The 27,287-nt window shown below is 44.9% G+C and overlaps 1 protein-coding gene across 2 annotated transcripts in view; it reads right to left on the bottom strand.

Annotated features, from left to right (window-relative positions):
• The window catches only part of TRDMT1 (tRNA aspartic acid methyltransferase 1), a 542,866-nt gene that overhangs the window by 448,426 nt on the left and 67,153 nt on the right, over positions 1-27,287 (bottom strand). For both annotated transcript variants that reach the window (XM_069648351.1, XM_069648352.1), the window contains exons 3-4: positions 15,755-15,831; positions 13,118-13,189 (exon numbers count right to left, since the gene is read on the bottom strand). In XM_069648351.1, coding sequence (XP_069504452.1) covers positions 13,118-13,189; positions 15,755-15,831 — 149 coding nt within the window. The remainder of the gene's footprint in view (positions 1-13,117; positions 13,190-15,754; positions 15,832-27,287) is intronic.

Raw genomic sequence — 27,287 nt, 5'->3', positions numbered from 1 at the left:
GGCAGATTCAGGACAGAACAGAATAAACATAAAAGACTATCAAGTTTGTAAATGTGCACAGTGCACATAGAAGCAAAGTTCTGGCAAGAGAGTACACCAAGCAGACGTAAGACACAAGAACATACCTCTGAGAAAAGCCCTGACAGGAGAATATACCAGGCAGATTCAAGTCACAAGAGAAAGGCCCTGGCAGGGGAGCATACCAGGCAGTTATAAATGTGTTAATATAAGAAAGTCTGTCCTTTTGGGTGGTTTAGGCTATCCCAACATAAAACATTATCACACTGCATTTACGTTATGCACATTACACCATTGGTTGGCAGCTGATCAAATTATTTGTGCAGATTGGATCAAAATTGAGAAAGAAACTGATGATTGCTTGCAGAGTTTGTCCCTTGTGTCTAGGAGAGAGAAAGTATCCTTTAACGCCAAATACCAACTCGATAAATATGAAAGGATTTGGGGTGCATTTAATTATCTTTATGCTTAGTTATTTATTTGCATTCTAGGGTTCTTATTTTTTCTCGGTTTGAGATTTCTTTTTTCTTTTTTCCCCCCTCTCTTCTCTCTTTCTTCTGCTCTTTTGTTCATCAGTATTTCTATCTTTCTCTATTGCTCTTTTTAAAATTAGGCTATTATGCTGCATTTGAATAAGTATTACTCTGTACATTTATAATATTGTATTTTATATTTATATAAAATGCAAAATGAATAAATAAAACTTTGAAAAGAAAGTCCTGGCAGGAGAGTATACCAGGCAAGTGTGTTCATATAAGAAAGCCATGGCACTAGAGTATACCAGGTGGATGCAAGTGTGTTCATATAAGAATTCCCAGGCAGGAGAGCATACTAGGTTGATACAAGTGGCAAGTGTGTTCATATGAGAAAGTCCTGGCAGGGAAGCACACGAGGAAAGGACACGTTGAACAGTGTGTGTGAAATACATTACCTAAAGAAGTCCTGAGAAGGATAACTGAAGACTTGCAAAAGAGTACACCAGATATCCTACCAAGATACAGACTAACAGCCAAGTTGTTTGGTGTAAAAGTGGTGTTGTTGATCTAGAGAAACCTAAGTAACTAATATTCTTGGAAGTATAAAACAGAAAGAGAGAGAAATCCAGGGGAACATTTGTGTTGGAATTACACATTTCCTTTTCGAACATGTGTACACTACTGGAGGCCAAAGACATGTTTTTCTTCACCTTAGAGTTGATTTTTAGAATGTGCCGACCATAATAGCACTTTGGACACAGGATGCTTTCCTGTGGACATTCTGACATTCAACAGACACTTAGTTTGTATATGAGGTAGGTAACACCTTTTAGTGTAGGGACATAGAGGCATTTCCCAAACCCCTTTTCTTTTGCCAATAACCGTTTATGGCCGAACCCATAAGTCTCTTTGTCTGTGTTGCATTCCTGGTTCCTAACACTACATAGTTAGACATTTGAAAAGAAATATCAATGTCTCCCAATAAGAAACAACCAGCTGCCTAATTCTCGACTTGTCAGCAGCATAGGATGGAGTGGACCATACAATCCTTGTTCATTGAGTAGAACATAGCATAGGAATCAATATATTTGCCCTGGGATGGTTAACATCCCCTTCCTTCAGAACCAGAAAGCAGATGTGAAAATTGGTCAATTGATCTCAGATCCAATAACTCCCCAAGAGGTATTGAAAAGGTTGGGCTGTAGCACCATGGCTATTCAATATTCTAAATGAGACAGGCTAGCATAACTTATTGCAAAACATGCAAAGCTGTTAAAGCTCTATACAAGCGATTCCACGCTAAGGATATGGCTTAGAGGCTATTGAAAAGAGGTATCAATATGACTAACTTAACAAGCCTCCAGGAGAAAATACATGCCTGGATGCTTGACAATAAATATTCTATGAATGGCTCTAATACTGTGATAGAGATGTGCAGTACCCAGAAAATATTTATCTGACTTTGTATTGCTAATGTAACTGAAGAGTCCTCCTTCCCCTTATGAAAGTGGCATGAACCTTGATAAACATTTCACAGAAATCCTTCCTTTGTGACAAATATAAACACACTGGTTAAGTGTGTTGCTGCCAATGACACATACTAAAAATGTTACATTTTCCTGTTTGTACATCACTAGATTGAAACTTAAAACTAGGCTAGGGTAATAACATGTAAGCTAGCCTTCAAAACAAAATATGGCAGTCATTTAGTATCCAGCTGGTTTTTAATCTGTAAAAAGTACAAGCATACATACAGCTACATTTGGCAATCAATTCAACAAAGAATTGAAATGAGAGTGCAGTGCTAAAACAGCATTTTTGTGAATGGGTTCTAAATTACTCAATGCACACCAAATAAACTACTACCCGCCAAGAAACCTTCAGAGTTCAACGTCTGCATCAATATAAAAAGGATCCATTGGATTTAAATTCTCAAGAGGAAGTTTCCTTTCCCCTAAGTGTTCCTAAATTCTGAAACAACGAAACCCTTGAAATGACTGGAAAACATGAATCTACAGTATGCAATGCTTGCTACAAGCACTCCCAAACTGACGCTTCACGTCCTTCGAAATAATGAGGCGCTCTCAGAGTGAAAGCCAAGTAAATCCTAAGTAACTTCTTACACTACAGTACAGCCAACTCGAAGGCAACAAGGTCTTTTTGCAAATGCTATCCATGTATTCTCTTTCCCCTTCTGTTTCTTTCCTGAAACCATTGCTTCCCTAAAGGAATCATTCCAGGGCGACTCTCTCATTACCTTCTATCCTGCAACTCTCCCCACATGGCCCACCATGTACTCAGAAGCCACACTGTTGCATGTAGAAGGTTTTAATGCAATACTTCTCAACGCCCTAAGAGGTTCGCCATGAAGTGAAGCACATTACACTAAGAACTAAGAGCTTAGCTATTGATTGGAATCATTTGATAGCACACTGGGGGCCATTTGATCATTTTTACGTAATGTGCTGAAAATAACTGCTTATGGAGACAACTGTACATTTCCAAGCGATAATTTAATTAGGCTGCTGATTTCAGAGCACAAATAGAAAAACAACGTAGCATGGAAATCATGCTTCTGTATGATTGGATATCATGCTACAGTTTGACTGACTGCTATCGGGAATATAATGCGTTCGATTTCAGGATACAGGGTACAGGGCACCGCGTGGCGGAAGACAACCCACTATGCTGATGAGAAACTAATTCTTGCTGCTAATATAATATTAGCCAGCTCATATAGGAAATAACTAATAGTTTTGCCTTCAAAATGGAGCTGCTGATGCATTCAGGCTGTACAATATGGAAGGAGGCTGCAGATAGAAAAACGACTTTAGTATGAGATATGGCAACTACATGAGTCCTTAAAAAAGCACTGCACAATAGTCTCAGCGGGGCCCACATAACAGTAGGTTTACCCTTTGTGGGTATTTCAAGTAAATACAGAGATCAATGGTATGGGGTCATAATTAACATTTGAAATCACAAAGACCAAACCCCAATATGGAAATCTACACCTGCAATATTTACCTACAGGAAAACCAAAGCTACCTTCTCCTTGAAAGTTCAAGGGGCTTGCAATAGTTTCCTGAAACTGGTGGAAGCCATTATTGCAAATCTGATGGGCTCCAAGAGAGTCATGTGACCACATCAAGACACAAAGTGGAAATACATTTCTTCAGGATGTTTTCTGCCACATTCTGTCATTCCAGGGGACCTTGACCACCACCTGATCGTCCGGCAGGAAAAACAAAGTTCTCTTCTCCTTGTATGACCACGGGGGCTACAGCAGCTTCCAGGACCAACTGGAGGCCACCTTGTCCAGTAACTGGCTCCCAGCGGTCCATATGACATGCTCATTCTTCAATTACCCCAGGGTGTGCAGCCCAGGAGTTCACAGTCCCAGTGAAGGTCCGAAAGCAGCAAAGGGTGACTTCCTGTTTGGGCATGTTAGGGTCACAAAAGGCTATGGGCCTAATGCTCTACCAAACAGTGTACATTTAAACCCTGTGGTGGTCTCTAGAGAAGAGAGGCCAAGGAGAGGGGTCTGTCCGCTGCAGCTCTACTTTTTGTCACTGGAAAGCACCATCTTCTGTGCCTGCCTTTTTCTACCTACTGTTACCAGGTCACCTCTTTGTTAACGACAGAGGAAGGTGGGGATATTCTGGGGGTCAGAGGGAGCTACCCACTTGTGTTGTGACACCTGGAAATGATATAAAGATCACACACAGCTCAACCAGCCCCTCCTTAGGAGAGTCAGAGGTACAGCTGCTGTCAAGAGTAACCAACAAGCTCCAGGTTATTCTGTGGGAAATGTGTTTCATGGATGCAGTGAACACAGGGCGGATTCTCCTTGAGAAAACACAAAAGCAATAAGCCCCAGAAACAATGTCTCACAGATCTTGGCACATGGTCACTGGTCCATGCGTAAATCGGGAGTGATACGTCAGCACACGTTGGGTGCGCAAACTCAGTCATGGATCCTGGCCCCCAGTCATACAGAGATGTTATATATCAGACCGTTAAATCACATGCACTCAACACGTGTGATCCACACAATGCTGCTGACAGAGAAAAAGACTCTCAGAGATGCAGGGAAGCTTGAGCTCAGCAGCTGCAGTTCGGCATGTTCACACAACCCATTTTCTTTTTTTTTTTTTTAAACTCTTTATTTCTCATTTTCAACAAGTTACAATAAACAACAGAATTAACATCCTAGGTCATTGAATTGAAAAATACATAACAGTGGAAAACAAAATAAAACACAATTCCAAACCATAACTCTGTTTTCCAACATATGAAACTTAGGACTAACCTAAAACAAAGCCAGATGTATCAAACAAATGACAACAAACAAGTAAGACCACACAAAACAACCACATAGACAACACAAACCCCCTCCCCATATATTAATGCTAATAGACCAATGCACTCCACTCCAGAACCTAATCTAGCATCATACATAAAGGTCAATAAAGCTCCTCCACATTTCCTCATAAAGGGTTGCTTGTTTTGTTTACAATACATCGTTTTCTCAAGTCTGGATACAATTCTAACATCTAAAATCCAGTCCTCCACCATCGGCTTCTCCCGTGTCTTCCAGACCCTCAACACCTGTTTAGCCGCCACCAACAAAACTTTGATTACCCCACACAATATCACCCAACTCACATCCCGTCCACCACTATACACCCAACTCACATCCCGTCCACCACTATACAATAATAAGATGACCCCTAAGGGAGTCCGTGGATAAACAATGTCCCAAATTTGATCAACCCTATCAATAACCTCCTTCCAAAAACTCACCACTCTTTCACAATACCGTAACATATGTATCAAAGTACCTTGTTCTTTCCCACAACCCCAACACGATCATCACCAACTAATCCCAATGTACACATACGAACTGGGGTCCAATATATTCTGCCCAATATCCTTTGATGTATACAGCGTAATTACAAATCCACTTTGGCAGTTGTCGGCACTCTCCAAATCTTTTCCCATTCTCTTGGCGTAAGTTCTCTGCCCAACTCCTCTGTCCATGACAACCTCAGCTTGTCCCATGAATCTAACCATTGTCCATCAGGTTGCATAATCTGCATAAAAGTAGACACTTTTTGGAGTCCAATTTCCAAAATATAACAAATTCTCTGGTTTCTTCAAAAATGGAGCGCCCAACATGTCTCTCCGTTCTGATAGCAGAGTTACCAAAATATCATACCTTGTTAATTCCCTGTTCCTTAGCCCAAATTTCTCAACTAAACTTGCAAAAGGTACTACCCCTGCAGCACCCCACACATCACCAATAGTCAAAACACCCCTCTGAACCCAACTTTTCCAATTAAGTACCTTATTATTAAACTGCAGACCAGGATTATGCCAAAGGGAAGCCTCTTCATAAAGATAAAGACCTTGTCCAGTTCCCACTATCCATGATGACAAAGCTTCTTTAGTAGCCAAAACCGCCTTCAAACACTGCACCTTCTTAGGCAACTTTCCAACCTATTTTCTAACATGGCAGACCGGGTATTTGTAAACGTGGGCCGCAGGGCTGAGTTAGGAGCTGATCCACTTTCAAAAGTGAAGCACAACACTTGCAGAAAAACCACAAACACCCAACAAGGAAATGGGGAAGAGGTGGAACCATTAAGCCAGGGTCAATCATGCTACACACATTTAAAATGGGAAACGGATCTACAAAACAGATCCTTCATTATTCCAATCACTCTATCAAACAGATGCACAAACCTCAGAGATAAGACAGCGTTCCTAAGAGAGAGTGGTTCTATAGTTAGAAGAGTTCGACGGAGTAAAATATGGGACCAGAACCTGTGTTGGTCATACTAGGATCTACTGTGATAATTGACAGCACAGGCTGGGGCCTTATGAATAGCTGTAGACCCATCTGACAGTCCACCCCAAAGGTCCCTTAGGAGATAGAAACATAATACACCAATGAATTGTATCACACAACCTAGATGAGAAAGGGTACTGACGAATCTTATTCTGTTGAATATACATGCAATATTCCATATATGAACTGCACTGATGCAATTTTTATGTATCCCTTCTAACTGCGCCTATCCAGAGATTTGAGGCCACATCAACATCTGAACAGCAACTTTGGACACATGGTTCCAGCATTTCCTGGCATAGTAAGCCGGTTTGAGCCCTATTGCTCATTGGGGACCATTGAGGTCCTATCTGCTGAATTCGAGGTCAGTTCTGATGGAAGAGAACACAAACGGTATCCCTACATATTATCCCCACCAAAAATATCGCCGTACATATGGTCGTTTGTCTCGCCATAGGCGATATTTCTGGGGGGATAATTTGTGGGAGCGGGGGTGTGCCTCACACATTTAAGAATAATACAGGGTTTGCGGGGGTGTCCCCCACAGTGTCCATGGCTCAATACGCCACAAAAATATGGCAATATTTTTGTATCGTGATATTTTTGTGGGGATATTAACACATGGAACCGCACAAACATGGTCTTTTGCCAGCTTGCTCCATGAATGTCCTGCTTCCATTTGTGTTGGCAACCCTACAAAAGCCTGATCCAGATGCTAGCTCATTCTATTCCAATGTAAAAGATAGAGTATGCCCCAGGGCAGCCCGCCAGTGTCGATGTGCAGGCCTCGCAGATGAAAAATAAGGGAGCTAGGAGCTGCACAGATGAGAACATTCTCTAGGCTGTTGCAATGAGGTGGAATTGCCAAGCTGCTGACAGCTGCATCCTTATTGGATCCCACACCTCAGATGACTTCAGAAGAGTTGCTCCACCTTTACCCTTTGAGAGTATGCATGTTGTGGGATGGACTGTGAACTGTTGTATTCAGATGCACTGTGAACTATTAGGTGCATAGCCATGTGAATGGCTAAGAGGCTGGAGTGGGAGAAGACCGGAAACCAATGGGGATGAACTATAGCAGGGGTGTTTGGCAAAGGGGCATCGGACACTGCGAGTGGATAAAAGGGGTGTGGCAGCAGATCATCCTGGAGGATTTGCAAGCATCTTAACTAGATACAGGTGCTTCTTTTGATGCAGATATGGGCTGAAGTTCATCCCCTTTTAGATCAAAGTGTGAGTGTGATCAAGTGAGGAAGAGAGTAGAGCTCCACTTAGAGAAGGTGGCAATTGACGGCTAGCCTGTCCCAAGTCAGTTCCCAAACCAGTTCCAGGTGGACACAGGGCCCTGAGCCAAAAGCCACCATTGTTAAGAAACCAAGCCATGAAGGCGTATATTTGAAGATGATACCAGCAAGAGGGGAATTAGGAGAGCTGAACCCAAGTTGGCCAAACCAAGTGGGTCAAGCAGTGTTGGGAAGTCGGAAAGGAAGTTGGCTTAGCCAGTGGAGTTAAAGCTTAGAAGAAGCAAGGCTGAAGGGACACGAGACAATGAGAGGCCTGGTGACCAAGGGGCTGGCAGTGGAAACACTCTATAATACCAGAAGCAGCGAGAGTGAAGCCAGCCTTAGGCTCTATCCCAGACCTAAGTGGGAGATGCGAACCCACCAGCCCAAATGAGTAAGACTTGCAAATATGTGAAAACCCAGGTAGGACTTTAAATCTCATCTGAAAAAACCTGGTAGGGGTAGCATACCTATCAGCCTCATCTGGGGAAAAATAGCTAGGGCAAGAGGGATCACAGAGGGCATGCCACAATAGCTGTTGTGAGGCTATAACATTGTCAAATTAATCAGGGCTAAGCTAAATATAAAGACAATGACAAAGATCAGAAGCAGGCCAAGATCATGACAAACACCACAGCCAAAGAATTCAATGAGACACGACCAAGGTGTTATCATTGTAAAAGCAAAGTGCTTAAGCACTCTACGAGCCCTATGACTGACTGACTTGTAGAACATGGTCATGGGCGGATGCAGGAGTTAATTTTGAACCTAGATTATGGAAGGGATTCCCACCTACGTTCCTTTTACTTAGGCCCTTTCTCACAGCTTATGCAGATCCTGCTTCCCTTCAATGTTTTGTTCCTCAGATTTATCGGTGCACTGCATTGTCATTCTACAAGCCATCTTCCAAACCCAACCCTGGTACAAAAAGCATTGACACCTATTTTGTGTATGTTTGTTCTCTGACATTACCAACGTACGTTTCTGGCCAAATCCTATTCTTGAACAACCATGCTCTTTCAAATCTTTATCCCCACCACGCTCTTCCATGCCTTCTCCTGAGGTCTCCATGCCCCTCCCCTGTCACTTCACTGCTCCTCTCTGCTCACTTGTCCCACCCTACCTTAATATTCCTATCCTGTTCACAGGTTGGTCTGTCAACCTGCTCCAAACTCGGCTCCCTCAATGAGAACTCCCTCTTCCCTTAAACTCTTCCTTCTCACCCAGTGAACTCACTACAGAAATGTCCAATATCTTTCAAAAAAAACATCCATTCTTACAGACCACTTACACTCAAACATCACCCACTTTCAATGATGGGTGTCACAAACATGGATCTACTCACAAGCTACTGCATAATTGCAGGGTTGCACTTTGACTCTGCTACCTTTTCTTATTCCCCTCGCCTATCTTAGAAAGGCAGTAGTGTTGCCCTCATGATAAAAGACAGACTATCTGCCCCTCTGGCCACTTCCGACTTTCTCCCCTATGCTTTTGAACAAACCATTGTTCAATTTCTCATATAAACTCCTCATACTATTGTCCTATTTTATCTGTTCTCAGGTGTTTTTAAGCTTGTCTTTTATGAGCTTGAACGCGTCCTCAAATCTCTTCCCACTGAACACTGAATTGCCAGTCATACTCCTGGGGCTTGTAAACTCCCCAATATGCTCAAAGCCTAGTAACTGCAGCTGGTCTCCGATCACTGACCATTGTGTGGTCGCTCTCTATAATCTGCCAACCACCAAAAATTACAACTAACTTGATCCCTTCTTTCGCCACTCCTCACTCAGTTGATCTGCCTCCTCTGTTGACCTGTCACCTCTGGAATTAAATTCTATTCTGAACATCACTGTCTCTGTACCTCCTCCACTCTACCTCCCGACTCCTAAAAATTACAACACAAAAACTCAAACCTGATTCTATGGCCCCCTACCGACACAAGGTCAGGACCTTGGCATTTCTGAGTTCAGGAAAACCATTCCTTTTCAAGAACCATTTTCCTACTCATTCCTTCACTCCCCATTCCCCCCCCTTCGCAAAGCCCTCAACTGTTAATCTCCCAGCCACCCAATAGTCTACACAACCATTCACCTCACTATCTGTCTCTTCTTGTTCCCTACAAGGAATCACAAATTGATCTCTATAATATTCTAGACGGAGTCAAGTCCAACTATTAAATTACTTAGTCTCACTCTCTCACTTTCCCAACCCCACTCTCTCTCACACACACACACAATGCCCTTTTCCCTCCACAACTACCCACCCTAACCCTATTTCACAATCAGTTTTCCCGACAGCCACGCAGGTCCAATCAGCAAATATCCTCCAGGCTGAGAACGATTCCTGTTCTCTTAATTTCCAGAGGATGGCACCTCTGACCTGCTCCTACCTCTCACGTCTCTTCAGCCTTGTATTTTCTACTTGTATATTTCCAGCTGTTTTCAAGTAGGCCACTCTCATACCCATTTTGTAGAAACCCAACGGGGACACCACCAGCTCAGCCAGCTATTGGCCATCTCTCGCCATCCAAGCTAATCCAAGCTAATCCAAGCTAATCCAAAATTAACATGTAGTTCAACCTTTTTACTGAGTACCAGGTGGCCGGTGAACTCTGAACTCTTGTAGCTTGGATTACACAGCACACACATGACAGAGACAGTGCCAATCCATATTTCGAACACCCTCCTACCAACTCGTCACTGCTAGCTGTCATCTGTCCACATTCTCCTTGATCTCTCTGCCACGTGCAACATAGTTTTCCTTTCCTTACTCCTTCAGACTCTCAAATCTTCACATTTTCTGGAACACTAAGACATCTTTCACCACCACTTCCCGGTATCTTGGTCCCCGCTTCCCCATTCTTGACCACCTTTATTAGCAAACATGTTTTCTCATTTGGATTTGCATACCATCTATTGCCAATGATAAATTAATCTTTTTTCCTGACTTGTCCTATCAGTAATGATCTTTCCCCTTGCAACCAATGCCAGGCTCCTTAACCCTCCCCTATATCTTCTCCCTCTCTCTAACAGTGACCTGAAACTACAGCACGTTATACCCTCCACATCTACAGCTGCCTGGCTAAACCTGCTGAATATCCATAAAATCAGTCCCCATCTCACCTTTCACTCTACAAAAACATGCATTGCTGCCCTGGTCCTCAGCAGTCTGCATTACTGCTCTAGCTTCCTCTTGGCATGCCAACTCTGCTTCTTTTCTGCTCTCACATAGATACTGAAATTTACTACCGTTAACCTCTACAAATTACCATGATCTTCAGGCACCTCGGTTCACTGCATTCATGAGGATTAGCCATCTACGCCAAAACTATCACTATTAAAATTAATTCTTCTTGGGTTTCTATCCATCCACTGGGTTGCTCCATCGGCTCTGTGCCTTGCTGAATCTATCTCGCAATGGTAATTACTTGGACTCTATGTGGTCCGCCTCTTGTCAACTCATATGTCCCCAGTGCTCCTTGTGCAATAAGAAACTCGCTACACACTGAAATGAAGGACATTCCAAAAGGGACTGGCTTCAAGATCGCCCTCATATGTGACCTTCAGACCTACAAATGAACACCAGAACATAGAGTGCAACCATCGTCCCAACCCATGATGCCAAAACCCTGCGACCATTGGATTTCAGATGTGAATACATCTGTAAATGCCGTAATTACTGAAGATGTTTGCAATGTCTGTCTTGTGCTGTCCACATTTACTGTCTTCGTCTCCTTCACCACCACCATTTGGTTTATTAGTACCCGGCGAGGGCACAATCAGAATGAAAGAGCCATTCTGATTGGCCCTCGCCGAGTCGTTACCAGGCCAGGAATACCTCTGTTGGGATTCCACAGCCTTTGTCCCCGGCGGGGGGCGTGGCAGCCCCTCAGCCAATGAGGAGGCTCGAAGCGGGGCCATCCCTGCTCCGATCCTCCCCAAGGCTGAGAGGCTACCTTCGCCCCCCGCTGGGGACAGAGGTAAGGCTTTTTTCTTTCCCTTCCCTCCCTTCTCCCACCTCCCTGCCCTCCCCACACCTCTTACCTTCTATGCCTTGGTTCCCGGCGGGGAACGAAGAAAGCCTCCAGCAGTGTGAAGAGTCGGAGCGGGACATCCCCGCTCCGAGCCTCCACATGGCTGGAGAGTTCCTACGTCCCTCGCCGGGGACCAAGGTACGTTTTTTTTCCCTTTCCCCTCCCTTCCGCCCTCCTTACCCCACTTAACTTCTTCTTTTTCGGGAGCAGACGCGCTGGAAACGCTTCTGTTTCCAGCACGTCCGCTCCCGATGGCCGCCATGGAAAGGGAAAACGGTTTTCCCTTTCCATGGTGGCCATTTTCTTTCATGTCTTTTTTTTTCCCCCCTTAAACGCTGCAGCGTTTCAGGAAAAAAATAAAGCTTTCAGTGCCCCGGTCACGCAGTTATTGCGGGCCCGGTTTACTAATAGCTATATGCCCCTTGCGGCGGGGGCATTACCGACTCTGGTAATGCCCCGGGGCTTGGTTAAGGCCCTCGCTTCACTCAGGGCCTATAACTGTGGGCCCCGGGGCATTACCTGAGTCGGTAATGCCCCCGCCGCAAGGGGCATATTGCTTAAATGTATCAACTAACAATATATGACTTAGTAACGGGTTACGAAGCACCCAGCAATGGGTATGCTGCATCCATCAATATGTCCTTTGCACAGTGGTTCTTTACCAACAACTTTCATTTTTATCAAATACCAATACAACATTTCAATACATTATTTGTACTCTTTGGCATGGGGAAAACGATTGAGAAATCAAATGAATAAATGTTTAGGATTTCAGAAACTGAGTATGTGTTTCTTTCACTTTCAATTTGATCCTAGCTGCAATTAATAATTATTTTATTTCAAACAACCATCTTTAAAACATACATAACACATGTAAAAGGAGATCCTGTCAACAAGATGACATGCAATTATATCGAAACCAAATACATCACTTGGAAGAGTTGAAGTAAAAAGGACAAAAGTAGGAAAGAACAATGTTGTGGACGTTTGTAGTAGGGCACATGTTTTGTTGGTCATGCGAGTTTTAACAAATTCATTTTCACAAATGTTGGCAGCATGTCTTAATTTTTAATTTAAGTTTCAAAAATAAAGTGTATAAAACAAACGTCACACTTTAAAACTGACAGAAATGGAGATTATTTTGGACATGAAAAAGAGTCAAATTGTCATTTCACATTTGAAGGTCTTAAATTAAGGTTGAAACCCAGGAGAGACTGCGCGTGGGAAATGGCTGACAGTAAATAAACAAGAGCAATATACACTTTATTATAGGACAATACCGGAAATGGGAGAAAAACAGCATGAAATCCAAGATTTTAGATGCCTCAATTCAATATCATCCAGAAATGTGAAGGCATAGTAGGGCCGGAACTGCAATGGTCATTTTAATTTATAAATGTGTGCACGTAGTAGAAAATATTATAATCTACAATGACAGTAAATCAGTTACCTTGGAAGAATTTCAAGGATGTATAGAAAACTTTTTGCTCTTGGATCAGACACATCACCATGTAGACCAATTCTGGGTGAAACCAAAAGAGAAAAAATGTTAATCATCTTACAAATGCATATTTGTTTAGTAATATTCTAGAAGGGAAACCTCACTTGAAAGGTCCAAGGTCATGCAGCATTTATTGGCACTGCTCAGATCTGTACATTAGGAGGTCACCTTTGGGGTTGTATAGTTTGTGGTTTGAAGATCTAATGAGCAACTGATATTGGAAATAACCATGAATAGGTCAGTATGGTCCAAAAATTGTGTCTCTTTCCAGACCTTTAAATGCTTACATTACAGTAGACATGGAACCAGTAGCAAGCAGATACAAATTGATGGCAGCGGAGCTCAACATTACTGCCTGAATCTGATGATCTTGGCCCAGTGACATACTATCAGGGTCTATTTTCAACTTGGCAAAACAGGGAGTAAGGTGTACAAGAACGAAACAGAAGGTCAATTATTTTCCAGCACCGCAGTACCTGGCAGGAAAGTGAACCAGGTCTGCCTACAGGAGACTGGGACCCACCAAAGAATAGTCTATCCGCGATTCAGGATTGATGTACCTCCAACAATCTCTGCCTTAATGCCAGTAAGATGGGAGATCCTTCTCATTGGAACCCCTCCCCCTGCTTTCCCTCTCTCGCTCTGACCGCCCGCCATGGTCCCTCTTTCTTTGCCTTCCTGTGAGGCAAAAAACCTTGGTGTCATCTTCGACTCCACTCTCTCTTTCTCACCTCACATCTCGGACATCGCCAAAAGGTCCCACTACCAGCTGCACCTCCTGAAAGGGACTCTTCCCTTTCTCGCTTTCCCCCAGAAGCTCATTGTCTCCAGAGCCCTGGTTCTCTCTAGGCTGAACTACTGATCAGCCTCCTTCTCAATCTGTCTTCCTCTACTCTCCGCCCTCTGCAACTAATCCAGAACAAGACTAATACTAATCTTTGGCCTCAAGCCCAGGAACCGTACCTCTCCAGCCGTGAAATCTCTCCACTGGATCCCAGGAGCTGCAAGGATCAAGTTCAAGACCTTTTGCATTGTCCACAAAGCTTTCTGGGGCCATGGCCCACACCACATCCAACGCTCTCTTCCAAAATACCTTCCTTCTCGAACCCTTCGCTCAGCTATCAGCTACCGCCAACCCTCTAAGGGCTAGACGCTTCTCCAGGCAGAGAGTCGGGGTAGATCTCTCTCCTCTGCAGGTGCCTCCCTCTGGAATGGCCTCCCTGCCCCTCTAAAACTCGACCCGGACGAGCTGAAGTTCTGGAAGCATCTCAAAACGTTCCTCTTCTACTCCGATTCCTCTCTCTCCCTCCCCTGCTGACCTACCTGACCTACCTGTCTGCTGTATTGACTGGTTGCTTGGCTAGCCTTCGTGTCCCACTGGGTACCAGACTCTTTCTTGATCAGTCACCCTTGCACTGGCTCCGGTCCTACCATGCACTTAGGGGTTGTAACTGTAAACGTAACTGTAAACCTACAGTCCCTTGTTCTCCTTCCACTACCCAGTGCTGCGCTGCCCTGGCTGCACTTGCTTAGAGCACTGCTGCCCTGTTTTCCCCTCTCCCTTGCACTTCCCCGCTCCCTTTCCCCTTGCACTTATCGTTCTCGCACTTGCATGATCTGAATGACACAAGGCCTAGTAAGATCGTTTGTCTTGTCCTCCCTCTGTCTTCCATCCCTTGTTTTTATGCGCCTAGAAACACTTGTGTACAGGCGCGTTATAAATGACTCCTCATATCATATCTCCTACACTCCAATCGTTGTTTACGAAGGACACTTTTGCGAAGTGACACGCCTTTACACTTGTTGCACAGTACAAGTACAGAAACATTGAAGGTCTTTTTCAAGAGTATTGGTCCATTCTTCTTTTGCTGGAATGCCATATATGGGGTAAACGTGAGGCATGCACAAAAACATGTTGGAGACATCCTAGAGTCTTTCTACATGATTTGTGACCCCCAACACCCACCTACACCTGGCCTCATTGTTGCAGAAGGCCATTCAAGGTGCTGGGTTTGGGTTATTGCTATGGCCAGCACTGATTCGCCCACTGCTGACACATTATGGGATTTCATTTGCATTCGGTATTTATAATGCTGTACCTAGCTACAGTAGTCAAGGAGCAAGAACAAGGGGTAGATCTAAGACAGAGGAATAATTATGCACAAGATGACACAAGATGGAGAATGTTGATTTTATTTAGGAGTGCACTCTGCAACCAGTGTAAATGGGCCAGAAAATACAGGCACCCTAAGCAATTAAGCATGGTTATGTCTAGGAATGAGTAATTCTAATAATATTGTTCACAGGTGTTGTCCATAGTCAGAAATAGGGTAATGATTAATTGTACATAATTCTTAATTTGCAAAGCACCACAATTTAGAAGAACGCAAATGCATCATGCCAAATACATGGAACCATGTTTAGCGGTACAGTGTGGACTGCACATTCAAATTGGATTAAAACTGTAAAAAACAACAACTGATAACAGACAGACCATGCAGTAGCAACAATGTGATTTGCAAAATAGGAATCTCTAGTTAAATGTATTATAGCTTTCAACAGTACAATCACATGGTTCATGCTTACCTTGTAAATGGCTGACAGGGTGGACTCATCAAGATCATATCAAAAGAGAGCCTATTGAAGCCTTCCAATGTTATCCCCTGCAGCAAAAAGAGAGCGTGAGATAAATATCTGTTTAATCACATCACATGCTTCATCACATGTTCTCTTGTGATGGGACCACTGACCCGATGGGTAAGCTGGTGCCAAAGTAGAGCTGCTGATTGCTTTAATGCAGGGTTTATTCTCTTTCCATTTCAGATTACCTTGTGCGTCTGTTGCACATCATATTGCTCTCATATGTTTTTGGTTACATTATGGGTGTCTGAGGGTTCATACTGTATTACATCCCTTAGGGCCTCATCCCAAGTTGTTTTCCTGTTAAATTTCCTGGGGTTTACATTACAATTTAAAATAGGATCACAGAGTAAATAAATGACAGGACTGCAGTAATTTACCATTTGATTACCTTTTTTGTGAGACAGTTCCTGCCATTTGCTCGTTTGCTTACTTTATTTTGTATTCATTCTACACAACCTTCACATAAAAAATGAAACGGTGCAATAAAGGTGTGACGCAGGAGAAGCAAAAAGCTTACTGATTTCATTTGCAATACGAATTGAGAGAGTTAGAGATGGGGAACGGGGACACCGGTTTGCAATTTATTGGGGAGTGGGGGTGAGACAGCTGATGGTGAGACGCGGTATTCCCCCTTCTTTGTTCATCTACAACATCCTATTTTGTAGGATTATCCAAAGTTCCAAGGAAGAGGGTGACTGGAAACAACCAGACTAACTCTCTCACCTTGTACCGGACATGTCCCGTTAATCGATTCAGGCACTTTACACTAAGGGTATACACCTGATACCAGTTAACTCTCCTCACACGAGTTAAACACCTAAAGACAAACCCTGACACACTCTGAGCAAGGCAGAACACGAGTACGATCAGAAATTCTGCAGCGAAGGCACACCTACTGGAACAGAACAAACGACCAAGGGACAAGAGCAGTGGGCCGAAAACCCCAAGGGTTCCCTATTGAAGGTTGTTGCCATAGAGAAGGCCAGATCCCACAAGTGAAGATTGCATTGTGTTCCAAGGACGCCAGCAACCCTCCCGGATGAACGGCAGAGTTGGGGGAGGCAAGGCCAAGCCTGTGGTACTAACCTTGACTCGTATTCACATTCAGGTTGAAATTAGCAAAACAAGAATGAAGCACACACAGCCAGTGAGTTGGCAAGCTACCTGAGAGATCAGTGTGTGTTAAAGCAAATGAAGTAGCAACATTATATAACAAGTAAAGGCGGCACGCGTGTGGATGAGACGTGAAAAAAGGCAGACCCGTGAATTAACTTTGAAGTGGAAGGCAGCTGTGAGATCAGCAATACTAACTAAAGAAGTAGCCCATTCGAAAAGTCTCAGTGAAAGGTAAAAAGCAAATAAACAGCAAAAGTAAATTAAATAAGAATAACCGTGAACCTTGAGTCAAAGTGGTCCTACGGTGGTCAGTAAAGAAAGCCACACACATTCAAAAGTCTTCTACACCTGGCAAAGGGGCCCAAGACCGATTGAGGGAGACCCGAAGTACAATAAGCTTGAGGACGGGAGATCCCTGGGAAAGTTTGTGTTGAACTGTGATTTGAAAGGTCTGAGACCGGCAGAGGATGATCTACGTGATCTGTGTGCTGTAAGGTCTGAGCCCGGCAGAGGGGGAATTTTGTGAACTTTACATTGGAATAGTTTTGAGAGTCAAGAAAGACACTTTAATGTGGAAGGCCAGGCGTTTTTTTACACTTTTTGTACAAGAGATTAACAAGTTGCTTACCCCTGGTAACGTTCTTTCGACTGGATGTTCCTCCCACGTATTCCTCATCTTTAACATTCGATATCCAGCTTCAGCTGCTTATAAAATCTTTTCAGATGGCGCTGTGCGTCGATGCAGTCAACTCGATGTCCCTCGAGGGCCTCTGTCTTGAGGGTGATGTCATCGAAGGTATATATAGCATGTGCATCGCCCATTGGCTCCAGTTCGGTTTTTTATTTTGTAGAGCTACCCGCATAACCACGGGTTTGACCGTACTAAGCTTTGAAGGAGCAAAAGCTTTAATAGCATGGGAAATTCAACTGTGGGGTAGGCTGGGAGGGCGATGAGGAATACGTGGGGGCACATCCAGTCGAAAGAACGTTACCAGGGTATGCAACTTGTTCTTCGAATGGATTGTGTCCTCCCACATATTCCTCATCCTTGATAGACTCCCAAAGCAGTGTTTGTTTTGGTGGAGGGAGCAAGAATTTTCTCAATGGTTTCGATGAACAGAATAGAGGACAGCTTTTCCAAAGTTTCCATCTTGACTGAGGGAAGAATCAAGGCCGTAATGCTTCGTGAACGTGTGTATAGTAGTCCACGTAGCCGCCTCACAAATGTTTTTGATCGGGACACCTCTTTGCAGAGCTGAAGAGTTAGCCACGCCCCTGGTGGAATGGGCCCGTAAGCCTTCTGGAGGATCTTTGCCTGCCAGCCTGTAGCATTCTGAAATTGCCAGAATTATCCATTTAGATAAGGTCTGCTTTGTCACAGCCTGACCCAGTTTGTGACCTGCATAGCCTATAAAAAGCTGATCATCTATACGAAGTGTGGATAATCTACAATGTAGAAGCTTAGAGATCTAAGCGGATCCAATCTGTGTAACATCTCCTCCTCCTTGCCAGGAGGATAGAAAGTGGGCAATACAATTTTCTGTCCTACATGAAAATCAGAAATGGTTTTAGGTAGAAATTAAGGCTTAACCCTCAGGATGCCATTTTAAAGGGTGGTTTAGATGATAGTGCTTGCAATTCACTCACTCTATGGGCTGAAGTTAGTGCTACTAATAAAATGGTTTTAGACATTAGCAACCTTAATGGACATGAATGTATAGGCTCAAATTGTGCACACATAAGAAATGTTAACACCAGATTAAGGTCCCAAATTGGAACCTGGAAAGGAGATGGGGGAACCTATTGGTGAGTACCTTGTTTTTATTTTATTTTTTTAATTTATTTTGGTTTTTACAAACCCTTTAAATACATACCACATCACATTTAGTTATTGACTTTAGATGTCATTAATCACTTTCATAACATAGAAGTCAAATACACTTCAATCCAGCAGTTATAGCAGTAGCATATTGGTAGTTCGTTTAGATTTCTTTCCAAGAATTAGATTGCTGCTATTATCAGACTGGTGTCATAGCCAGTTACAATTCTGTTCCAGCAGTCCTCTGCTGAGAGTGAAGGCATCTTTCCCACAAACTTACCAAAATGGATCGATCTCCATGTTCGCAATGCTGGAGAGGTGATTAGCAAATGTCTCGACGTTTCACAGATTCGCAAACGTTTACAGAATCTACAACCCATGCTGGTAAATGGATTCTTGTTCCATAAAGATAGAATTTGATCCGTTGGTAATACATTCAAATGAAATCTCAGAAATAACTCTCGAATATGATATGATATATGGAATTTATAACGCGCCTATACACAAGTGTTTCAAGGCACGACGAGGCAATGGAGGGGGAACAGATGGAAGACAGAGGCTACGATCTTACTAGGCCAGGTGACATTGAGATAGCGCAAGTGCAGGGGAGATGGGAAGGGAAAAGTGCGGGGGGGAAAAGGGGAGGGGGCAAGTGCAATACATAAGATAAAGTAAAATAAATAAAAAAAAAAAATAAAAAGTGTGGCCAGCTGGTGGCAAGTGCAATGGTAAGTACAGACATCAGGTGTCAAGTGCTGGTAGAGGGCTGTAGGGATACAGAAACAGTCCCCGAGTGCAAGGGTTACCAGGGAGGCAGTGCAGGTGTGCAACTGGCGGGGAGGGGACCTGGGCCCGAGATCAGAGGGTAGCCTTGAAATCAGTGCAGTTTCAGTTTCAGCCAGGAGATCAGAAGGGGAGAGGAGGAGAGAAAGCTGAAACAGGAGGGTCTTGAAGTGCTTCAGAAACCGGAGATGGTCCTCCTCAAGTTTCAGAGAGGCAGGGAGGCTGTTCCAGAGGGAGGCCCCAGCAGAAGAAAGATATCTACCACCACCTCGTTGCTTGGAGAAGTGACTGACCCTGAGGGAGTTGGAGGCGGATGAGCGAAGAGCTCGAGAAGGAAGATATTTAGGAAGAGAGAGTTGAAGCTATTGAGCCCCCAGGCCTCAGAAAGCCTTCTGGACAATGCAGAGGGTTTTGAACTCAATCCTCACCACCACTGGGAGCCAGTACAGAGATTCCAGTCCTGGAGAGATACGATCCTTGGGCTTGAGGCCAAGGACACGTCTTGCAGTCCTGTTTTGGATGAGTTGCAGAGGGCGGAGAGTAGAGGCAGGCAGATTTAGAAAGAGGCTGTTGCAGTAGTCCAGCCTAAAGAGATCCAGAGCTCTGGAGACAGTGTGCTTCTCGGGGAAGGAGAGGAAGAATACCTCTGAAGAGGTGTAGCTGGTAGTGTGACTTCTTACAGACCTCAGATGTGAGGAGAAAAGGAAAGTGAAGTGTCGAAGATGTCGAAGATGACCCCAAGGTTTTTAGCCTCACAGGTGGGAGCAGGAGAAGGGCCAAGCGAGGCGGCCAGAGAGTGACAGGAAAGGAGAGAGCAGGTGTGACAATGAGCAGAATCTCGGTCTTACTGGCATTAAGGCAGAGATCATTGGTGGCAAACAGACAGTCAGAAATGAGAGAAGGAGAAGAGGTGGCAGAACGGAGCCTGAAAATGAGTCGAGTGTCATCTGCATAGTGCTAAAAGTTGAGGCAGAGAGCTGCAATGCGGTGGGCAATAAGTGCCAGATATTGGTTGAACAGCCAGGGAGAGATGTTAGACCCCTGGGGAACACCACAGATAGAGATAGAAAAAGAGGCGAGGAAGGACCCAAGTTGGACCTGGCAGGGTCGATTGGAGAGGAAAGAAGTCAGCCATGCCAGGGCCCGATTGGTGATAACCAGGTTATCACGGAGACGGTTGAGCAGGATGGCATGGTGTTGGAATCAAGGTTGGAGAGCAGGTCTTCACAGATGTTCTGGAGAGCAGTTTCCATGCTTCTGGCAGCTCTGAAGGCAGACTGATAGTCATGGAGACAACCAACAGGAAAGGAGTGATGAAGATTGGGCGATAGTTAGCCGGGCAGGAGGGGTCGGCAGAGGGTTTCTTAAGAAGAGGGTGCACAAGGGAGTGCTTCAGTGGGGAAGGGAGGACTCCAGTGGTGAAGGAATTGGTGCAGAATTCAGCCAGAGCAGGAGCCAGTGTGTCAATGGTTTTGGAGAAACAGGGGTGAACCTGTTTTGGCGAGATTTTCATAGATCGGATTTGTCTAGAAAAATCTTGTCTGGAGAGAACAGGGGAAAGGCAGAGAAGGAGGGAGGAGAGGTCAGAAGAAGAGCAGGGAGTAGAGGGAGGAGGGGGAGAAGAGAGAGAGGACAGGATGTCCCGGGTTTTAGAGATGAAAGGAGAAGCCAGGGCCGTGCAGGGGGCCTGGGAGGGGATCAGAGACTTAGAGACTGCAGCAGGATTGGCCAGCTCCTTGCAGATTTTAAAGAGTTTGGCCGAGTTGTTAGATGCCGCAGAGATGCAGGCTTGGATGTGGGCTCTCTTCTTGGTTTCGGACAGCGAGCTGGTATTGCCTTTGGAGCAGGCGGCAGGCCAGTTTGTCAAAGGATGTACCAGAAGCACGCAATTTCCTCTTAGCCACCCTGCACTTGCGTTTAAGGATAACGAGGTCTGAGTCGTACCAAGAGTTGCACTTGGCTTTGGGCTTCAAGCGGATCCTCATGACGGGAAAGAACATCGAGAGTATCAGATATAGCAGAGTGGAGCATGGAAAGGGCTGTGTCAGGGTGTGAGTCAGCCAAGGGGTGGGGGTGGGGAAGTGGCGGCGAAAGCCTCAACTGACACACGCTTAATGGGTTGGATAACCGAGAAGGTAGGTGGCAGTGCTGGAGTTGGCTTGGCCTGAGGGGTAGAGAGGGTGAGCTGGGAGGAAAGGAGAAAGTGATCACTCCAGGAGAGAGGAGTGGTACGCAGATCAAAAGAGGATGGTCTGAAGAGATCAGAACATCAAGGGTGTGCCCTTCAGTGTGAGTCGGGCCAGAGGGAAGAATAGAGAGTGAGAGAGCATTGCAGAGGTCGCGAAAGAGTCCAGATGAAGGACAGGAAGCATTCAGGTGGATGTTGAAGTCTCCAAGAAGGAGGAGGTGAGTGGTTGAGACCAGGAGGGAAGAGGTGAGGTCCGTCCACTCAGGGAGGAAGGAGGAGATCTGACCAGGTGGCCGGTAGATGGTAGCCACAGTAAGGGAATGGCCAGGTGAGAGAGAGAGAGAGAGAGCCTGCAGATGAGGCATTTGAAAGACATAGGAATGAGGAGGAAGTAATCCACTCAGGGAAGATCAGGGCTACACCCCCTCCGGAACGGTTGGATCTGGGCACGGAGAAAATCTTGTAGCCATCAGGGAGGACAGTGTCAAAGCTTGTGACAGAGCTGGCCGTGAGCCATATCTCGGTGGGACAGAGGACAAATCGAGGTCAAGTTCCTCTAAGAGGCGGCAGATGTCAGAGGAGTGTTTGACAGCTGAGTGAGAGTTTAGAGTGGCAATGTAGAGAAGGTTGCCGTCCTTGAAAGACTTCCGGGGAGGGGTACAAATCAGAGGTACGCCCTGCGCAGGTGTAAAAGAAGCCTGAGGGGGGGCAGAAGAGGAAGGAGGAGAGGGCAAGGTAGCCAAGGAGGAGACAGCAGGAGAGGTGCGGGAGCCGTGGAGGGGAGAGAGAGGACAGCAGGAGAAGAAAGGAAATTGATGAGGCACGGAACGCGTATATCAAAGAGGAGAAGGTTGGCTTGGGGGCCTTGAACCAAGACGGTACCATTTAAGTAAACATTAATGATGCCAGGTGGCCGAGCAACCTCAAAAAGTTGAATGCCGGGAGACTCTGCGCACTCTGAAACTTTGAGACCATCTGCAATACTTCTGAGCCCTCACGTTGGGTGGTGAGCTCTTTCCCAAGGATGTATCCAGTACAGCCCCGATAACCTGGAGCTTTTCAGAAGGCGTCATATGGGACTTCTTGTAATTGAGGGAGAAGACCAGTCTGTAAAGAGAGTTGCAGGTGATGTTAAGATGATCCAGGAATTATTTGGGAGAAACCGCCCTAATCAGCCAATCATCCAGGTTAGGGTAGCCGAGAATCCCCCCGCTCTTGCGACTCCCTGCCACCACTGCCATCAGTTTGATGAAAACCCTTGAGGTGGATGTCAGCCTGAATGGTAGAATTTCGAAACTGATAATGAGAACCGCCAACAGCAAACCTCATGTTCTTTCTGTGCTTGAGATGGATTGGCACATGAAAATAAGCATCCTTAAAGTCCAATGACACCATCCAATCCTGGAGTTGGAGGGCCTGAAGGATCTGAGAAAGTGTGACGATCTTGAACTTGTCCTTCCTGAGGGACTTTTTAAAGTATCTGAAGTCCAAGATAGGTCACAGTCCTCCGTCCTTCTTGGGTATTAGGAAATACCAAAAGTACCATTCTTTGTTCCTCTCTGCTGCAGACACTGGTTCTATAGTGCCTTTCTCTAGCAGGGTCAAAATTTTACTGCACAAGGAGCAGATCTGGAACCTTCAAAGAATGGCTCCCCGGTGGATGGTTCTGAGGTCTCTGAAGGAAGGGAAGGCAGTAACCCTGGGCAATGGTTTCAAATGTCCAAGCATCCGAAGTAATGACTCGCCATTCTTTCAGATGCTAAGACAGCCTGCCACCCACTGGGGTTTCGTGACTCAAGAACTCAGAGGTTTTGTGGCAGCTGAAGTGGTGGCTGTGGGTAAGGATGCCCCTGCTTGAGCGGGCTTTGCACCTTTCCCCCATTCACCACAAAGGCAATCTTCTATGGCCTCTTTGACCAGCCATTCCTCACGCTCTTCCAACTGAGAAGTAGTAGCGAAAAGATCTACCCCTACAAGGCTGTCCACTGGGGCGAAAGGGCTGAGGCTGCCTAATAGCAGCATCTAAAGATTTGGCTACCGCCTTTGAGATCTGCAACTTCTCAAGGCTTTCATCAGCCTTGGTGCCAAAAAGACGCGACCCGTTAAAAGGCACGTTAAGTGGTCTCGATTGCATATCCGGCGCAAATCCAGACTTCCTCAACCACGCAAATCTGCTTATTACGGCACTTATTGCAATGGCTCTGCTGATGCTGGCAGCAGAATCCAGACCCAACTGAAGAGACTCGCACATGGCTTCTTTGTCATCTCTAACAATAGCCAAGAACCCGTCTCTTTCCTCCCCCTCGGGTAAATGCTCAGCCGCCATTGAAATACAGTCCCATAGAGAGAATGAGAACTTTGCTAAGGCACATGTGGAGTTGGCTGATGTAACAGCCATGCTCCCTGCAGAAAATACTTTCCTTTGCCATGCATCTACTCTCTTGTCATCCCTGTCTGGAGGGATGGTTGGGTAATTCCTGTTTTGAAGTTGTTGTAGCTGCCTGCACCACCAGACTTTCTGGGGGGGGTGTTTTGACAAGTAGTTGGGGGTCGCTACTAGATGGGCGGAACTTTCTAGTCAGGTTTTTGTTTACTACCGTACTTGACTCGGGCGTTTCCCAATTGGCTGTCACCCTTTTTCCTTTTTTGAAGAGCAATGTAAAATGGAAAAATGGGATCCATGTGCGGACCCTTATCAAGGGTGTGTTAGATCATCCTGCTCGAAGGAGGGGTGGTCTACTCCATCCCAAGTAATCTACAACCTTAGATATTAACTTTCTATATGATGCATCTGCATGCTCACCAGCTTCTGGTTTATCAAATTCTAGCTCTCGTGAAGTGTCCACTCCACTGGCTGTTTGAAAATTGTCATAAAGATCTTTTAGCCTTGACTCGTCTGATATAAACCTCTCAGGCACATTTGGTTTATATTGTAGCGCAAATGCCACATCGTTATCCAATGGCACATTTTCCTCATAAATTGAGGTTATTGATTTGAAATAATCCTTTCTTGGTAAAGGAGTATAAGTCTTATCTGGGATGGGCATCAAAGGCTTCAGAAATGTTGAACTCAAGGATTCGTCGATATTTTTACTGAAGTCTTTTTGGCTTTGACAGCATCAAAGGCTTCAATGGTGTTGAAGGTGCCATTGCTGGCGATGGCGTTGCTGGCGTCGATGGTGTCCACGACCACGATCTCGACTTATGCTTTGACTTACGGCTCGAAGGATCCTCTGATGATTTCTCATTGAGTCGAGGCCTTGACGGCTCTCGATGAGGATCTGGCCTATGTCATGGGCTCGAGGGCATGCAGGATTTGGCTCAAGCCCTTTCCTTACCGGCTTTCGAAGGTGCGATAGGAGCATGGCTTGTCGCGGGTTTTTGTTTCTCAAATATTTTTAGCATTTCTAACCTAAATGCTTCCTATTCGGCAGGAGTGAAGGCCTTTGTGGGACAGGAAATAGCTCTCTCGGGAGAGGAGTTGGACGGTGAAGTCGAGTAGGGCGACCTGTGGTGCCTCTTTCGACTTCCTCGACAATGATGAGGAGTGGTGAGAGTCACTCCACCACCTGGACCCTCTGCTGAAAATAAATTCCAAAGCAGCTGAAGCTGGATATCGAATATCAAAGATGAGGACAATGTGGGAGGACACAATCCATTCGAAAGGGTAGGCATTAGGTTTTTGTTGGCATAGGCCATTTTGATTTCACAGACCCCACTAGGACTGTTTTGCTTATCGTTTGAGGGTCAAGACTACACCCATCTTAGTTACAGGGCAAAATAGCATTTTCTCAGACCCCAACATTTTCAATTAAGGTATTACAAATTGTATCCATTGTGTCAGTGTCATACTTGTGATACCATGCCTTCCCTACAGGCCCCAAGAAGGAAAAGGAAGGGAACGCCAGATTTTCCATCCCACCAGCAGCAAGGGAGATATTAAGCTTGTATCAACCCCTAGGGGACCTCCAGACCAGAGAAATGGAAGCCATGGAAAGGGGGGGGGGGGGACACCTGGGAAAAGGGAACAGGGACCAAGATCTAGGAGATCACAGCAGATGTAAGCTAAACCCATCTTGGTTCCAGAGACCTGGAAAGAGGCCTTGAAGAATGGGAGCCTTCAGATCAACTTTAGGAGCCCCTGTGTCCGTAAAATGGATTATTTAGGACCTGGAAACACTCACTTAGGAATGTACTGTAAAGTGGTCTGATATTGCACCCTTCTGCCAATTATGTTGGCTTTGGTGGCATGGTTCTGAAGAAAGGCGGGCAGGGTGTACAGCTATTGAAGGGGCTCACATTGCAGTATCCAAAGAAAAGAGTGTGAACATTAGGGTCCATCCATGCTATAAAGTGCAGTTTCACTGTGGGGATCATTTTGTTATTAGTCCTCATGAAGACCTAATCAAAACTGTGGGGTGGGGGAAGTTAAATCCACCACATCAAAAGACTGAATAAAACACGTTTGTCAACATTGTTTTGTTATTACAGGCACAGTACATTGAGGCCACGAATGTGGGTCAGAGACGAAGCCTGTGACATTGATAGTAGGTTGTCACAGCACTGCCAGTCAAATTTGGCAATAAGTAGTCACCAAAGGTTATTGATTAATTGCAAATAGCTATAAGAAGAACTGAACTCAAAGGCTACTCGTCCAGACCCCTAACTGTGTCAGAGAAAAGTGTAATGTAATTATAAAAATAGTTTGTGTGGATTAACTGTACATATCTGTCACTTTTTACTAACCCCCAACACGTCTATTTGTGTTTAATGTACCACCTATGTGAGATTGCCTGGTGGTAGATTGAGACCTCCCTATTTTTAAATATTTTTGATAGAATTAAAAATCATTCTCTTAAGCACGGCACATAGTATTTTCTTTTCTGCAAGTTCAAGATATGGTGGCTAGAGAGTTAGGATGTACGTCTGAAGGATAAACGCAAACGGTTGGAATTACATTTTCAGTGCCTCCCAGAGGAGTGTGTGTACAGACTTTCTCATCCCAGAAGATGGAGATACAAGTTCGGACCCCACCTGTTGTAGGTTGAACAAAGGTGGCAGTTTCACTTGACAGTATTCTGGGTGCAATCCTAAAGCTCCAAGGGCCCAGTAAGATCTAGCAAAACATGACCACCGCCCAAACCCATGTGTTTGTTAGGTGGGGAGGACCAGCTAAGGAGGCTTCAGCATCGAGACTACAGTGACTACAGTGGAAAGAACTAATGTGCCTGTGAATAAATTGCAGGAGACACTTGAAACCCAATTAGTGGAGAATTACTTTTGCTTGACTACAAGGAGGTGACGACCCATGGAGGTCAGGGCAACGGTCTGATGGACTATGGCAAGCTGAAACTGCTTCTATTTATTCTGATGTTCCCTATTCTGTTATTCTGTTCCCCCAAAATCCTGGGGATATTTGAGTTGCATAATAAGCATGTTTAAACCCTAGCTAGTGTGTCCTGAGTCAATGTTGATCCCACACCTCGACAATGCAAAGCCATGTTTCAATTTATCTGCTCTATGCATTTTTTATAGGAGATGCTGCAATAAAACCAAGTTTTGTGTGATGT

Source organism: Ambystoma mexicanum, chromosome 2q (assembly GCF_040938575.1).
Source record: "Ambystoma mexicanum isolate Mex_15411 chromosome 2q, UKY_AmexF1_1, whole genome shotgun sequence".
Lineage (NCBI taxonomy): Eukaryota > Metazoa > Chordata > Amphibia > Caudata > Ambystomatidae > Ambystoma > Ambystoma mexicanum.
The sequence above is the reverse complement of the archived record's forward strand: the minus strand, read 5'-3'. Positions and strand labels throughout refer to the sequence as shown.